The sequence below is a fragment of the Mobula birostris genome, chromosome 19 (assembly GCF_030028105.1).
Source record: "Mobula birostris isolate sMobBir1 chromosome 19, sMobBir1.hap1, whole genome shotgun sequence".
In the NCBI taxonomy this organism is placed as follows: domain Eukaryota; kingdom Metazoa; phylum Chordata; class Chondrichthyes; order Myliobatiformes; family Myliobatidae; genus Mobula; species Mobula birostris.
Window position 1 is genome coordinate 52,974,202 of NC_092388.1, and position 17,112 is coordinate 52,991,313.

Below are 17,112 nucleotides of genomic sequence, written 5' to 3' on the forward strand. Positions count from 1 at the left end.
ACATGATACTCCTGGATGTGCACAATGTAACTCATCTAAGACAGGGGACCACAATAGTGTAGGAATTACAATACAACTTCCCTCCTGTAGACAACTGCTGAAGCCATGAAACTTGTTTTGATGTTTGGCATAGGGTAGCACAGTTTCAGGCACACTAGTTGGCCATTCATCTTCTACGTAGCTTTTTACTTGTGCCAACATTACATTTCGCTCAGTTTCTTCTTTTACCCGAGAAGCAGTGATTGGAGATGTGTTGACCCAGTCCATCAGTAGTACCAGTTCGCCTGGAAGTTCTGACTCACGAAGATATTCACGTAATGGAAGACAGCTTGTGACATCTGCAGTGTAATTGTTTCTAACAAGAACTTAAGACATTGTGTACTGATGAGTGGACAGGTATAGGGCCCACTGTTGCATCATTGGTGACACCATATGCAGCATGGCCTTACTCTCACCAAGCAATCCCACCAGTGGCTTGTCCTCCATACGAATCTCGAAATGTTGGCCATACAGGTGACAGTGAAAATACATGACCTCTAAAACAAGTGCCAGTGCTTCATTGTCCAACTGTGCATAGTTTTGTTTGACGGCTTTTCATTGCCGTCGGTACCCTTCTGGGTTAGCACTGCCCAACACCATATGGGAGGCATCACAGTACAAAGCTATTGGCGCCCTGGGTCTGAAGTGTATTAACACTTGGGACTGAGTCAGCTTTTGTTTGGCTCTCAGAAAAACAGATTCCTCTGCCCGTCCCTCATACCTTTCTTCAAAAGATAATTGAAGCGTGGTTGTGTGAGGCAAAAATCTGACATAATGATTGGACATGCCCAAAAAGGTGCGAAGTTTCTGGACATTCCTTGGTAGCTGGGGCTTCAAGAATGGAGCAAAACTTTTCTTTGATTGGCTACATATCTTTGGAATCCAAGTGAAAGCCCAGGTATTCCACATGATCTGCTGGAAGGATGCATTTCTTGCACTTTAGTCGTAGACTAATTTACGTCAGTCAGGAGAAGATTTTACCAATATTATTCTGGTTCTCTTCTAGGGTCGACCCAGTAATCAGAATATCATCTAAGTAAGCTGTTATATGGGGCAGGTGTTTAATGCAGGATTCGATAGTTCGTTGGAAAAATTGCTGGAGATGAATTTATGCTGAATGGGAGCCTCGTATTCTGGAACAAGCCTTTGTGTGTTACAATAGACGTGAAGCTCTTAGACTGCTCTTCTTGCCTGAAGTGTTGGTATACATGCACGAGGTCAAGTTTAGTGAAGAGTTTTCCATCTCCTAGTGTCGTGTAGATGTCTTCTATCTTTGGAATTGGGTATGTCTCGATGGGTAGGCATAAATTCACTGTGACCTTGTAATCTCTACGTAATCTTATGCTCCCATCACTCTTCACTATGCACAATAGGGGTTGTCCAATGTGAAAATCTCACAGGCACAATTATCCTGTTTTCTTGTAATCACGCAAACTCCCCCTTAATTTTCGGACGAAGCATGTATGACAGGCAATGTGCCATGGAGAAATTTGGCTTGGCTGTGCCTGAGTCTGGAAGACATATTTGGGTATGCTTGAGTTTACCTTCATCAGAATTTCTCAAAAGAAGTTCATAACCCTTGAGTAAGCTCTCGACCGACATGTTGGTTTTCATCTGATGCACACCTAGGATAGGCACTTGCTGTAGCCAATCACACCCGAGTAAGTTCACTCCTTCTCACCTAGTGATGCGCACTGGTAATCGGTGTGATTGATTAACATGCTCAAGAAGAACCCTGCCATGCCCAAGCAGCTGTAACAGCTCCCCCATGGAAATCTCCAGTCTGTAATGCAGTGGCGTAGGTGTCTACGAAGAGTCAGGGCCAAACATATCTACCCATGTATTTTCACTGCATAGAGTAATAGGACATCCAGTGTCGAGTTCAAAGGGAATGGGTCTGCGTTATACTTTAAAATCATCCATATAGGGGGATCAGCCCCTACACCATCTGAGTGCATTACGACCGCCTTTCGCTCTGTGCTGAGAGGCTGAGCAGTTTCAAGTTCCTCACACACATCACTGAAGATCTCACCTGGACAGTACACACCGATTCTGTGGCAAGAAAGAGCACAGGAGTCACTCTTCCACCTCAGGCGACTGAAGAAGTTCGGCATGAGCCTCCAACTCCTCACGACCTTCTACAGGGGCACCAATGACAGCATCCTGACTTGCTGTATCACCGCCTGGTATGGGAACTGCACCAACCTTGACCGCTGGGCACTGCAGAGAGTGGTACGGACAGCTCAGCGCATCTGTGGATGTGAAATTCCTTCCATTGAGGACACTTATAGCAGCAGGTGTGTAAAAGGCCAGGAAGATCATTGGGGACACCAGTCACCCCAACCATAAACTGTTTCAGCTGCTTCTGTCTGACAAATGTTCTCTCAGCATTAAAGCCAGGACGAACAGGCTATGGGACAGCTTCTTTCTACAAGCCATTAGACTTTTAAATTCACATATCTGTACATTACAATGGAGTCATTATGCAAAGATTTTTACTCCTTTATATTGTGGGACGAATATAAGATTTAAATAAGTTCAAATTCAAATTCAGCCACGTAGAGTGCTGATGTGGAACATTCTAGTATGGATGGAGACCAAGATCAGGAAGTGTCCTTTCTTTGGGCAAGTATGGAAGACAGAGCCTTGATGTCGACAGTCAGCAGGCTTCTGATAAAATTTATCACAACAGTAACGTCGGAAATCCTGTGTATATATCCCTTCTTTCTTAGCTTGGGACACATTGTGAACATCAGTATAACCTGCGGTAGTTGTAGGTGATGGTGATGTTGCCTCTCCTTTTACGTTACACTGTTGCAACAAAACTGCATTCTTATCTGCCCCTTCCAAGCCAATTACAATATCAAATGGCATGGAAGTGCCTATAAAAAGTATTCACCATCCTTGGAAGTGTCCACATTTTATTGTTATACAATGCTGAATCAGTGGTTTTAATTTGGCTTTTCCAACACTGATCAACAGAAAAAGACTGTTTCATGCCAAAGTGAAAACAGATCTCTACAAGGGATCTTAAGGTGACTGGACAAATGCATAGGGTTCATATCAGAAGTAAGTTTTTGCACAGAGTGGTGGGTGCATGGTAGGGGTGGTGGTAGTAGAGGCAGATACACTGGGGACATTTAAGACACTTTTAGATCAGTACATGGATAATGGAAAATGGAGGTCAATGTGGAAGGGAAGGGTTAGATTGATCTTAGTGTAGGTTAAAAAATCTGCACAATATCTTGGGCTGAAGGGCCCATACTATGCTGTACTGTTCTATATTCTGTATCTTCACCACCCTCTGTGTGAAAATGTTGTCCCTCAAGTCCCTTTGAAATCTTTCCCCTCACACCCTAAATCTGTGCCTTGTACTTTTCACTACCTTAGTGAAGGGGTGTATGGGGTGTCAGGGAGGGGTAGCACCTCTGGGGGGGGAACATGTCGCATCCTTTTCAAGGCGGTTAGTCCACCTTTGGTCTCCACCTGGCACTCAGCTCTCACCTGTGGCTCCCCGTAGCTGTTTGCATGCGACAGCGGCCACACCCCGGGCAATGACTTCGACAAGCCGGCTAAACCAGGTGAGGGTAGCCGACGGGTCTCAAACCCTCGGTGAGATAGGGAGTTGTCTATCCCAGCATGTGAAGACAGACTCCAGCGGATTGAGCGGATGAGACCAATGGAAGGTCCAACGGTCAAGAAGGCAGTCTCTGCAAGCGTCGTGGAACGTGTAGAGCAGGACAAGACACAGAAGACGTCCTGGTCATCCACTGCACCTAGTCCCATCTCCAGCCATCTAGACTCTGTCTTGCCACTGGATACAGATGGGAATTGGGAAGAGAGAGTGAGGCTGACACTGTGCAACTCTCCCTCACTTAAATCCAAATCACACGCTAGTCTTGACACCATCATAATGGTGTCGAGGTCCTCATCAACATCGACGATGGACGAACACCTTAGTGAAAAAGTTTTTCCATCCACCTTACCAATGCCTGTCATCAATTTAAACTTTTCTGCAAGGACACCCCTCATTCTCCTATGTTCCAAGGAATAAAGACCTAGCATGGCCAATGTTTCCCTATAACTCAGGTCTTCTAGGCCTCATAAATCTTTTTTGTACTCTTTCCAGTTTACCCACAGATTTCTGATTACAAGATGACCAGATTTTACACAGTACTCTTAGTCTGGCCTCACCAGTGACTTGTACAACTGCAACATTAAGTACCTATTCTCAAACACAATGGCCTGACTTTTGAAGGCCAGTGCGTTAAATGCCTTTTTCATGACCTGCGATGCTGCTTTCACAGAACTATGCACTTGTACCGCTAGCTCCTTCTGTTGCATTACACTCTGGTGCCCAACTTTTCCCTGTAGCTCAGACCCTCCAGTCTTGGCAACATCCACATCAATCCTTTTCACACCCTTACCAGTTTAATCACATATTTCCTATTACAACATGAGGTGGTACTCATAGACTGGCCTCACCAATGACATACAACTGCAATCTTCCAGTAAGATGGCGGTGCATTCTGTCGCAGAGGCTTCTATGGGGTCAACAAAAGGTGCTACTATTGTATTTAAATGTATTTTTAATGATTGCAAGATCCTGCTATACATTAAGAACTTAAAGCACTGCAGGTCTACTCCATCAGCAAATTGCTTGCTGGCGGAGAAGACGAAGGAGCCGTGCAAAAAGGAGATGCACAGTCTACTGGCGACTGACAGTCTTGGTCACTTTTCTTGTGATCGCAAGACTCTTTTGGATATTGTTAACGTGGATTGCTGATTTACTGAAGCAACACACATCAAAGTTGCTGGTGATCACCAGCAACTTTGATGTGTGTTGCTTGAATTTCCAGCATCTGCAGAATTCCTGTTGTTTGCTGATTTACTGGTGGGTGCGCAGGCATGGACGGCGGGGGAGCTCCGTGGCTTCTGTCGCAGCGAGGACTAGGCCTCAAGCCACAGTGTCGCCTGTTTACAGCTGCCAGGAGAGAGGCATCGGAGCCAGCGTGCTCCACCAGGGGCTGTGTGGCGCAGCATCCAGGCTGGAATCAGTCCTGCCTTCTCCACCCACCCCGTATGTTCGCTTGGCAGAAGACAAGCTCTGTTCCGGTCGTCGGCAGATTTCTGTGGTGTTGGATGGCTCAAGCTTGGACTCTTTTATTGAGTGGCTGTACCTTTCTATCTATGTGTGCTCTGTGTACTTTGTGCTTTGTGTGACCATTGGTACCGCGTTTTGCACCTTGGCCCCAGAGTAATGCTGTCTCAGTTGGCTGAATTGAGGAGGATTAATGTACAGTTGAATGACAATTAAAGTGAAATTGAATTGAAGTGAATATTAACTACCAGTTCTTATACACAATGGCCTGATTTAGAAGACCAGTGTGCTTGTGCCCATTTCATGACCTGTGACGCTGCTTTCACAGAACTATGCACTTGTACTCCTAGCTCCCTCAGGTGCATTACACACTAATGCCCCAACATTCATGCCGGTTTGACATTCCAAAATGCATCACCTCAAGTTTAACAGCATTGACATCCATTTAACAGTCCTCAGCCCACTTCCCCAGCTGATCAAGATTCCTCTATAATCTACGATAACCTTCTTCACTGTCAACAACACCTCCTAATCTCATGTCATCCACAAATTTATTGCTTAATGTTTAAACCTTGTGCATTTGCATTTAAATTATTTGCATAATTTGCATTTGCCTCGGATAAATGATGAATAACAAAAGTCCTTTCATCAACCTTTATGACACACTAGCCATTGGCCCCCATTCTGAGAAACAACCTTCAATCACCAGCAACACACATCAAAGTTGCTGGTGAACGCAGCAGGCCAAGCAGCATCTGTAGGAAGAGGTGCAGTCGACGTTTCAGGCCGAGACCCTTCATCAGGACTCCAGACGAATCCTGACTCCTGACGAAGGGTCTCGGCCTGAAACGTCGACTGCACCTCTTCCTACAGATGCTGCTTGGCCTGCTGCGTTCACCAGCAACTTTGATGTGTGTTGCTTGAATTTCCAGCATCTGCAGAATTCCTGTTGTTTGCCTTCAACCACCAGCCTCTGCTTCCTACATCTGAGCCAAATTTTGAATCCAACTAACTCATTTTCCCTGGATTCCATTGGACCTAACTTTCCAAAAAGACTATCATTCTGAACTTTGTCGAAGATCTTGAGAAAATCCAAATAGACAACACCCAAAGCTGTACCCTCGTGTACCATGTTGGTTACTTCTTCAAAAAACTCTAGATAGCATAGAAAACCTACAGCACAATACAGGCCCTTCGGCCAACAAAGCTGTGCCGAACATGTCCTTACCTGAGAAGTTACCTAGGGTTACCCATAGCCCTCTATTTTTCTGAGCTCCATATACCTGTCCAGGAGTCTCTTAAAAGACCCTATCATATCCGCCTCCACCACTGTCGCGGGCAACTCATTCCACGCACTCACCACTCTCCGTGTAAAAAACTTACCCCTGATATCTCCTCTGTACCTACTTGCAAGCACCTTAAAATTGTACCCTCTTGTGCTAGCCATCCCAGCCCTGGGAAGAAGCCTCTGACTATCCACACAATCAATGCTTCTCATCATCTTATGCACCTCTGTCAGGTCACCTCTCATCCTCCGTCACTGCAAGGGAAAAAGGCTGAGTTCACTCAACCTATTCTCATAAGGCATGCTCCCCAATCCAGGCAACATCCTTGTAAATCTCCTCTGCACCCTTTTTATGGTTTCTACGTCCTTCCTGTAGTGAGGCAACCAGAACTGAGGACAGTACTCCAAGTGGGGTCTGTCCAGAGTCCTATATAGCTGTAACATTACCTCACGGCTCTTAAACTCAATCCCATGATTGATGAAGCCCAATGCACTGCACGCCTTCTTATTATTAATCGATATTTGGGAAATTAAAATCTCCCACCATGACAATCCTGTTATTATCACACTGTTCCAGAATCTGTCTCCCTATCTACTCCTCGATGTCCCTGTTACTATTGGGTGGTCTATAAAAGACAAACAGTAGAGTTATTGACCCCTTCCTGTTCCTAACTTCCATCCACAGAGACTCTGTATACAATCCCTCCATGTCTTCCTCCTTTTCTGCAGCCGTGACACTCTCTCTGATCAACAGTGCTACGCCCCCACCTCTTTTGCCTCCCTCCAAGTCCTTTCTGAAACATCTAAAGCCTGGCACTCGAAGTAGCCATTCCTGTCCCTGAGCCATCCAAGTCTCCGTAATGGCCAAACATCATAGCTCCAATTACTGATCCACGCTATGAGCTCATCCGCTTTGTTCATAATACTCCTTGCATTAAAATAGACACATCTCAACCCATCGGTCTGAGCACGTCCCTTCTCGATCAGCTGTCTATCCTCCCTCTTGCACTGTCTCCAAGCTCTCTATTTGTGAGCCAACCTCCCTTTCCTCCGTCACTTCAGTTCGGTTCCCATCCCACCAACAATTCTTATTTAATCTCTCCCTAATAGCCTTAACAAACCTCCCCACCAAGATATTGGTCCCCCTGGGATTCAAGTGCAACCCGTCCTTTTTGTACAGGTCACTCCTGCCCAAAAGAGGTCCCAATGATCCGGAAATCTGAATCCCCCGCTCCAATCCCTCAGCCACGCATTTATCCTCCACCTCATTCTATTCTTATATTTATTGTCACATGGCACAGTCAATAATCCCAAAATGACTACTTTTGAGGTCCTGCTCTCAACTTCCTTCCTAACTCCCTGTAGTCTGCTTTCAGGACCTCCTCCCTTCTCCCGCCCATGTCATTGGTACCAATATGTACCACAAACTCTAGCTGTTCTCCTGCCCACTTCAGGATATCTTGGACGCGATCAGAGACATCCCAGACCCTGGCACCTGGGAGGTAAACCACCATCCGTGTTTCTTTCCTGCATCTACAGAATCGCCTGTCTGACCCCCTAACTATAGAGTCCCCTATCACTGCTGCCTTCCTCTTCCTTTCCCTACCCTTCTGGGCCACAGGGCCAGATTCTATGCCAGAGGCATGGCCACTGTTGCTTCCCCCGGGTAGGCAGTTCCCCCCTCCCCTCAACAGTACTCAAGCAGGTACAGATTGTCAAGAGGTACAGCCACAGGGGTGCTCTCTAGCTTCTGACTCTTGCCCTTCCCTCTCCTGACTGTTACCTACTTCTCTGTCTCCCCAGGCCCAGGTGTGACTACCTGCCTATACCTCCTCTCTATCACCTCCTCATTCTCCCTGACCTGAGGAAGGTCATCGAGCTGCATCTCCAGTTCCCAAACATGGTCCCTAAGGAGCTGCAGCTCGATGCACCTGGTGCAGATGTGGCTATCTGGGAGGCTGGGAGTCCCGCGGACCTCCCACATCTGACACTGAGCACAGAAGACCGGCCTCACACACATACACGAGGAATTCTGCAGATGCTGGAAATTCAAGCAACACACATCAAAGTTGCTGGTGAATGCAGCAGGCCAGGCAGCATCTCTAGGAAGAGGTACAGTTGATATTTAGGGCCGAGACCCTTCGTCAGGACTAACTGAAGGAAGAGCTAGTAAGAGATTTGAAAGTGGGAGGGGGAGGGGGAGATCCAAAATGATAGGAGAAGACAGGAGGGGGAGGGATGGAGCCAAGTGCTGGACAGTTGATTGGCAAAAGGGATATGATAGGATTATGGGACAGGAGGGCTAAGGAGAAAGAAAAGGGGAAGGGGGGAAAAACCCAGAGGATCGTTTCGCTGAACTATTGGCGAGACCCGATGCAGACTGGGAGATCGTTTCGCTGATCACCTACACTCTGTCTGCCAGAGAAAGCAGGATCTCCCAGTGGCCACACATTTTAATTCCACGTCCCATTCCCATTCTGATTTGTCTATCCACGGCCTCCTCTACTGTCAAGATGAAGCCACACTCAGGTTGGAAAAATAATACCTTATATTCCATCTGGGTAGCCTCCAACCTGATGGCATGAACATTGACTTCTCTAACTTCCGCTAATGCTCCACCTTCCCCTCGTACCCCATCCGTTATTTATTTATATATATACATTCTTTTTCTCTCCCTCTCTCTCCTTTTCCGCCCTCTGTCCCTCTCACTATACCCATTGCCCACCCTCTGGGTTTTCCCCCCCTCCCCCTTTTCTTTCTCCTGGGCCTCCTGTCCCATGATCCTCTCATATTCCTTTTGCCAATCACCTGTCCAGCTCTTGGCTCCATCCCTCCCCCTCCTGTCTTCTCCTATCATTTTGGATCTCCACCTTCCCCTCCCACTTTCAAATCTCTTACTCATTCTTCCTTCAGTTAGTCCTGATGAAGGGTCTCGGCCTGAAACGTCGACTGTACCTCTTCCTAGAGATGCTGCCTGGCCTGCTGCGTTCACCAGCAAGTTTTGTGTGTGTAACTTAACAATAAATTCGCTTTGGACAGTCATTCAGAGTCAGCTAAATGAACACGAAAGAAGAGCATGAACCACATGCATAATGCTAAAAAGGGGATGAGATGAGATGAAATCTTTTGCTTCAGCCTGTTGGTAGTGCCGGCGGCGCGCATGCCGATATGATACGGGCACGTCGGTTTGGAAGCTTGACCCGACGGTTGTCGTTCCCGACACTGAGCGGTGTGTTTTCCTGGAGAGCGGGCCGACCGGAGACGCTGAGGTGCGGACTGCAGGGCGCAGAACCCGAGACAACTATCTGTGTGAGTCCTACACCAGAGAGAGAGCGACCGCCTCGGGTTTTATTCAGCTAGGGATTGCATGTGAGGAGCTCCTAACGCACCGCGACAACTGGGGTGGCCTGGGGCAGCCGACAGCCTGAGTGTTTCCAAACAAGCCCACCCTCTCTGCCCGCTTTCCCCGCTCCTCTTCCACATTCACCCCTCTTCTCCTCCCCTTCACCCTCCCCCTCACCACACTCTCCCCCCCTCTTCCCCCCCTCCTCTCTCCCCCCCCTCCTCTCTCCCCCCCCTCCTCTCTCCCCCCCCTCCTCTCTCCCCCCCCTCCTCTCTCCCCCCCCTCCTCTCTCCCCCCCCCTCCTCTCTCCCCCCCCTCCTCTCTCCCCCCCCTCCTCTCTCCCCCCCCTCCTCTCTCCCCCCCCCACTCTCTCCCCCCCCTCCTCTCTCCCCCCCCTCCTCTCTCCCCCCCCTCCTCTCTCCCCCCCCTCCTCTCTCCCCCCCCTCCTCTCTCCCCCCCCTCCTCTCTCCCCCCCCTCCTCTCTCCCCCCCCTCCTCTCTCCCCCCCTCCTCTCTCCCCCCCTCCTCTCTCCCCCCCTCCTCTCTCCCCCCCCCCTCTCTCCCCCCCCCTCTCTCCCCCCCCTCCTCTCTCCCCCCCCTCCTCTCTCCCCCCCCTCCTCTCTCCCCCCCCTCCTCTCTCCCCCCCCTCCTCTCTCCCCCCCCTCCTCTCTCCCCCCCCTCCTCTCTCCCCCCCCTCCTCTCTCCCCCCCCTCCTCTCTCCCCCCCCTCCTCTCTCCCCCCCCTCCTCTCTCCCCCCCCTCCTCTCTCCCCCCCTCCTCTCTCCCCCCCCTCCTCTCTCCCCCCCTCCTCTCTCCCCCCCTCCTCTCTCCCCCCTCCTCTCTCCCCCCTCCTCTCTCCCCCCTCCTCTCTCCCCCCTCCTCTCTCCCCCCTCCTCTCTCCCCCCCTCCTCTCTCCCCCCCTCCTCTCTCCCCCCCTCCTCTCTCCCCCCCCTCCTCTCTCCCCCCCTCCTCTCTCCCCCCCCTCCTCTCTCCCCCCCCTCCTCTCTCCCCCCCCTCCTCTCTCCCCCCCCTCCTCTCTCCCCCCCCTCCTCTCTCCCCCCCCTCCTCTCTCCCCCCCCTCCTCTCTCCCCCCCCTCCTCTCTCCCCCCCCTCCTCTCTCCCCCCCCTCCTCTCTCCCCCCCCTCCTCTCTCCCCCCCCTCCTCTCCCCCCCCCCTCCTCTCCCCCCCCCCTCCTCTCCCCCCCCCTCCTCTCCCCCCCCCTCCTCTCCCCCCCCCTCCTCTCCCCCCCCCTCCTCTCCCCCCCCCTCCTCTCCCCCCCCCCTCCTCTCCCCCCCCCCTCCTCTCCCCCCCCCCTCCTCTCCCCCCCCCTCCTCTCCCCCCCCCTCCTCTCCCCCCCCCTCCTCTCTCCCCCCCCCTCCTCTCTCCCCCCCCCTCCTCTCTCCCCCCCCCTCCTCTCTCCCCCCCCCTCCTCTCTCCCCCCCCCTCCTCTCTCCCCCCCCTCCTCTCTCCCCCCCCCTCCTCTCTCCCCCCCCCTCCTCTCTCCCCCCCCCCTCCTCTCTCCCCCCCCCTCCTCTCTCCCCCCCCCTCCTCTCTCCCCCCCCCTCCTCTCTCCCCCCCCCTCCTCTCTCCCCCCCCCTCCTCTCTCCCCCCCCTCCCACCCACCACACTCTCCCCCTCACCTTCCCAGGTGACCGGGGGAGGGTGTTCAAGTAGGGTTAAACTCACCTCAACATGTCTTTTACAGTTAGGGTTGCCAACTTTCTCACACTCAAATAAGGGACAAAAGTAGCAGTCAAATCATGGGACACTTTACCCCAAGAAAGACGACCATGACCATGAAGCCTTGCGCGGGCACTTGTGTGTGCATGCGTGACATGCGCATGTGATGTGTGCATACGTGTACATGCTGATTTTTTCCCCACAAATCGGTTTTACCTTCATCTTCCCAACTATACTGTACATACATTATTTCTACTTTATATAGGCTGTGTATTTATCATATCATTTCTGTTTTTACTATATGTTAGTGTTCTTTATTTTAGGTTTTATGTGTTATTTGGTAGGTTATTTTTTGGGTCTGGGATCACTCAAAAATTTTTCCCATATAAATTAATGGTAATTGCTTCTTTGCTTTACACCATTTCGGCACAAAATATTTCATAGGAACGCTCTACCTTAGCGGGGAAAATACGAGACAAGTGCGGTCCTGTATGGGACAAACCAATTTAGCCCAATGTGTGGGATGTCCCGGCGAATATGGGACAGTTGGCAACCCTATGTTCAAGTTCAACTGTGCATGACAGGGAATGAGGAAAGGTGCAGCTGACTCATATCGTTTCCTCGTGGCCCGGTAGCGCATGCTTTGCGGCCAGGTGGTTAGGGACTGCTGGTGTAGGTAACAACAGGATGTATACAGGATGCAGAGTTGGGCAGAGAAGTGGCAGGTAGAGTTCAGCCCAGAACATTGTGAGGTGATGCACTTTGGAAGATCACACTTGTCGGCAGAGTACAGGGTCAGTGGCAGGATTCTTAGCAGTGTGGAGGAACAGAGGGATCGTGGGGTCTAAGTCCAGAGATTCCTCAAAGTTTCTGCACAAGTTGATGGTGTGTCCTGGCTTAGTCGAATGACTGAGTTCAAGAGCCACGGGAGTATGTTGCAGCTCTATAAAACTAGTTAGACCACACTGTTCAGTTCTAGTCACTTCCTTATAGGAAGAATGTGGAAGCTTTAGAGAGGAGGCAGATCCTTTACAACGATGCTGTCTGAATTAGAGAATGTGTCTTATGAGGAAAAGTTGAGTAAGCTAAGCTTTTCTCTTTGGCTGCGAGGCAACTTGATAAAAGTGTATAAGATTATGACAAGTATAGAGTGGACAGCCAGCAATGATTTCCGAAGGCAGGGACTCCTAACCTTTTTTATGCCATGGAACCAAAACCATTAAGCAAGGAGTCCATGAACCCTAAGTTGACAACCCCTGTCCTGGTGACAGTGTCCAATACCAGAGGACATCTATTTAAGGTGAGATGTTCGAGGTGATTTTTTTTAAACATAGAGAGTGGTGGGTGCCTGAAATGCACTGTTGGGGGTGCTGGTAGACGCTTGTACAATAAGAGCAGTTAGAAGATTCTAAGATAGGCACAAATGGAGGATTATGGATGGTGTAGGAAGGAAGGGATAGACTGATTATGGAATATGTTTATATGAGTTGGTACAACATAAGGGGTTGAAGGGCATATACAAATTAGGTTCCATTATTGATTGTGATTGATGGGGATTACATATAATGAGGAGGGAGGGTGAGCAGCCAGAAGTTTTGGTACATGTTGGTACCAATGACATAGACAGAAAAAGAGAGGAAGTCCTGAAGGAAAATGACTGGGAGCTAGGAAGAAAATTGAAAAGCCGGACCTCCAGAGTAATAATCTCAGGATTACTGCCTGAGCCATGCGATAATGAAGGTAAGAATAGCAGAATTAAGCAGATGAATGTGTGGCTAAGTAACTGGTGCAGGGGGCAGAGCTTCAAATTCTTGGATCATTGGGATCTATTTTGGGGGAGGTACGACTTATACAACAACGATGGGTTACACCTGAACTCAGAAGGTACTAATATCCTGGCAGGATTGTTTAATATAGCTGTTAGGGAGGGTTTAAACTAAGTTGGCAGGGGGGAGGAAACCAGGGTGTTAGGGTTGGGGAAGAGAAAAATAGAAATAAGTCAAAGATACTGTGCAGCAAAGATGGCAAGAAGGACAGGCAGGTGAATAGACAGGATAATTTGCTGTGTGATAGAGATATAGCAAAATCGGTAACAGATACTGATCTAAACGTACTGTACTTAAATGCACGCAGCATTAGAAATAAAGTGGATGACCTTGTTGTACAGCTACAGGTTAAAAGATATGACATTGTGGCCATCACCGAGTCATGGTTAAATGATAGATGTGATTGGGAGCTGAATGTTTAAGAATACACACTGTATAGGAAAGATAGGAAGGTAGGTAAAGGGGGTGGCATGCCCTGATGGTAAGCAATGATATCAAATCACTAGAAAGAAAGGACATAGGACCAGAAGAGGTAGAATCCTTATGGGTCGAGTCAAGAAATGGCAAGGATAAAAAGACACCAATAGCAGTTATATACAGGCCTCCAAACAGCAGCCAGGATGTGGACTACAAGTTACAGGTGGAAATAGAAAAAGCGTGTCAGACGGAAAATGTCAAGATAATTATGGGGGATTTTAATATGAAAGTGGATTGGGAAAGTCAGGAAGGTACTGGATCTCAGGAGAGGGAGTTTGTAGAATGCCTACGGAATGGCTTTTTGGAGCAGCTTGTCCATAAGCCCACCAGGGGACCGGCTGTTTTGGATTGGGTGCTGTGTAATGAACCTGAGGAGATTAGGGAGCTGGAGGTAATGGAACCCCTTGGAAGTAGTGATCATAATATGATTGAGTTCAGTTTCAGATTTGAAAAGCAGAAGCTGGTATCAGGTGTATTGATATTTCAGTGGAACAAAGGAAATTACAGTGGTATGAGAGGGGAACTGGCCCAAGTAGATTGGAAAAGTAAGCTAGATGGAGGGACGGTAGAGCAGAATTGGATGAAATTCCTACAAGGAATAAGGAAAGTGCAGGAAAAATATATTCCAAGAAAAGAGAAAATCATGAATGGAAAGATGGCACAAATGTGGCTAATGATAGAGGTTAAGGCTAAAATAAATGGCGTGAAAGAGATGGCGTACAAGGAAGAAAAATTAGTGGGAAAACTGAGGACTGGACGACTTTTAAAAAATTACAGAAGGAAACTAAAAATCATTAGGAAAGAAAAGATGAATTATGAAAGGAAGTTGGCAATTAACATAAAAAGGGATACTAAGAGTTTTTTTAAATATATGAAGAGTAAAAGAGTGACACGGGTAGATATAGGACCGATTGAAGATGAGGCTGGAGAAATTATAATGGGTAACAAAGAGATGGCAGAGGAACTAAATGAGTATTTTGCATCAGTCTTTACAGTGGAAGGTATTAGCAACATACCTGATGGCCAGAGGTCTCAGGGAATAGAATTAGGTACAGTCAAGATTACTAGCGAGAAAGTGCTTGGGAAACTAAATGGACTAAGAATAGATAAGACTCCCGGACCGGATGAGGTCCACCCACGGGTTCTGAAGGAGGTGGCTTTGGAGATTGTGGAGGCATTGGAAACGATCTTCCAGAAATCAGTAGACTCTGGCATGGTTCCGGAGGACTGGAAGGTTGCAAATGTAGTTCCGCTGTTTAAGAAAGGAGGGAGGCAGCAAAAAGAAAATTACAGACCTGTTAGTCTGACATCGGTAGTTGGAAAGTTATTGGAGTTGATCCTCAAGGACGAGGTTATGAAATACCTCAAGGTGCATGACAAGATAGGCCCAAGCCAGCATGGTTTCATGAAGGGAAGATCCTGCCTCACCAACCTATTGGAATTTTTTTAGGTAATCTCAAACAAGATTAATAAGGGAGAGGCTGTGGATGTTGTGTACAGGTTTCCCCTGTTAACCGAAGATAGAGCATTCCTATGAGACGGTTTGTAAGCCAGAATGTTGTAAAGTGATTAAGCAATTACCATTTATTAATATGGGAAAAATTTTTGAGCGTTCCCAGACCCAAAAAATAACCTACAAAATCACGCCAAATAACACATAAAAACCTAAAATAACAGTAACATATAGTAAAAGCAGGAATGATATGATAAATACACAGCCTATATAAAGTAGAAATACTTTTCTGCAGCACCGTCTAGTGCAGCGAAAATCTCACGGAAGCGCTCGCGGCAGAAACACTTTCTCCAGTAACCTTTAAGCTATGAAGCTGCCAAATCATACCAAATAACACATAAAAATACACAGCCTATATAAAGTAGAAATAATGTATGTACAGTGTAGTTTCACTTACCAGAATCGGGAAGACTCCAATAAATTGCAGTTTTGTCACAGTTAAACACTTACACGAATAAGCAACTGATGCAATCGCCTCTGATCTGGGCTGACATTTACGTGCCAGGCAGCACCTAATTAATTAGCTTGTTTATTTTGGCTTTTTTCTTAAAGATGTGTTGGGTGCGTTCTGACTACCGCTGCACCACTGCATTCTTTGCGGCCCGGTATCGGTCCGCGGCTGGGAGGTGTGGGACCACTGCTTAAACTATGAAGCTGCCCTCGCCTCAGAAACCAATCAAACCACCCATGGCCACCTTTAAATTCCACTTTCGCAACACTTTCATCACCATCGTCCAGTGCTTTCTGTTTCATTTATTAAAAAGACAGGCTGATTTCTCCTTAAGTATAAGAAAACTTAACAGAACACCACGCTTTGTATACCATCAACCCACTCAAGCATTAGACTTTCCATTTTATCCATTATTAGATGCCAACTAAGAGAGACCACTTTGCTATGAGCAGAACCAACAGTATTATCAGCAGCTTTCAAAATTCTCTCTCTCTGCATATAAATAGTGCGATTGGTGGACGCAGGCAAGTTCAACGCGCGGACAATGTCCTTACTTCGTTCACCACGATCGGGATGCTTAATTATGTCTAGTTTTACGCTAAGTGTAACACCCTTACGAGCTCTTCTAGGCTTTTCCGATACCTTAGAACTCATCTTGCTAACGGATGCACAAAATAAATCGAGATAAAGCACGTGTTTAAGCAGTGGCGGCTAAAATGCAGTTCTGGGGGAGGAGCTTAGCTGTTCGGGCGCGTGCTGCCTTTTTTCGTAACAGTGAAAACACCTGTTAGCGAAAACAGGTAACTAATGTAGGTCTTTCGTAACAGCGAGGTGTCGTAAAGCGAACATTTGGAAAATGGGGGCCACCTGTATTTGGATTTTCGAAAGGCCTTCGATAAGGTGCCGCATAAGAGGCTGCTTAATAAGATGAGAGCCCATGGAATTACAGGAAAGATATTGGAATGGGTGGAGCATTGGCTGATAGGCAGAAAGCAAAGGGTGGGAATAAAGGGATCCTATTCTGATTGGTTGCCGGTTACTAGTGGTGTTCCGCAGGGGTTGGTGTTCGGGCCGCTTCTTTTTACAATGTTTATCGATGATTTAGGTTATGGATTAAATGGCTTTGTGGCTATGTTTGTGGATGACACCAAGATAGATGGAGGAGCAGGAAGTGTTGAAGAAACAGAAAGGTTGCAGAGAGACTTGGTCAGTTTAGGAGAGTGGGCAAAGAAATGGCAGGTGAGATATAATGTTGAGGAATGTATGGTTGTACATTTTGGAAGAAGAAATAATTGGGCAGATTATTATTTAGATGGGGAGAAAATTCAAAAATTGGAAGTGCAAAGGGACTTGGGGGTCCTCGTGCAGGATACCCTAAAGGTTAACCACCAGGTTGGAT

The 17,112-nt window shown here is 47.9% G+C and overlaps 1 protein-coding gene across 7 annotated transcripts in view; it reads left to right on the forward strand.

Moving 5' to 3' along the window:
* Positions 1 to 17,112, forward strand: part of LOC140212604 (uncharacterized) — a 92,746-nt gene that overhangs the window by 25,609 nt on the left and 50,025 nt on the right. For 3 of the 7 annotated variants that reach the window (XM_072283601.1, XM_072283602.1, XM_072283603.1), the window contains exon 1: positions 9,350 to 9,734. The exons of 1 other annotated variant lie outside the window; for it this stretch is intronic. In XM_072283601.1, the coding sequence (XP_072139702.1) occupies positions 9,594 to 9,734 (141 nt within the window). In that variant the 5' untranslated portion in view covers positions 9,350 to 9,593. Of the gene's footprint in view, positions 1 to 9,349; positions 9,735 to 17,112 lie in introns of those variants that run through there. 3 more of the 7 variants (XM_072283604.1, XM_072283608.1, XM_072283605.1) reach the window with 2 other exon arrangements.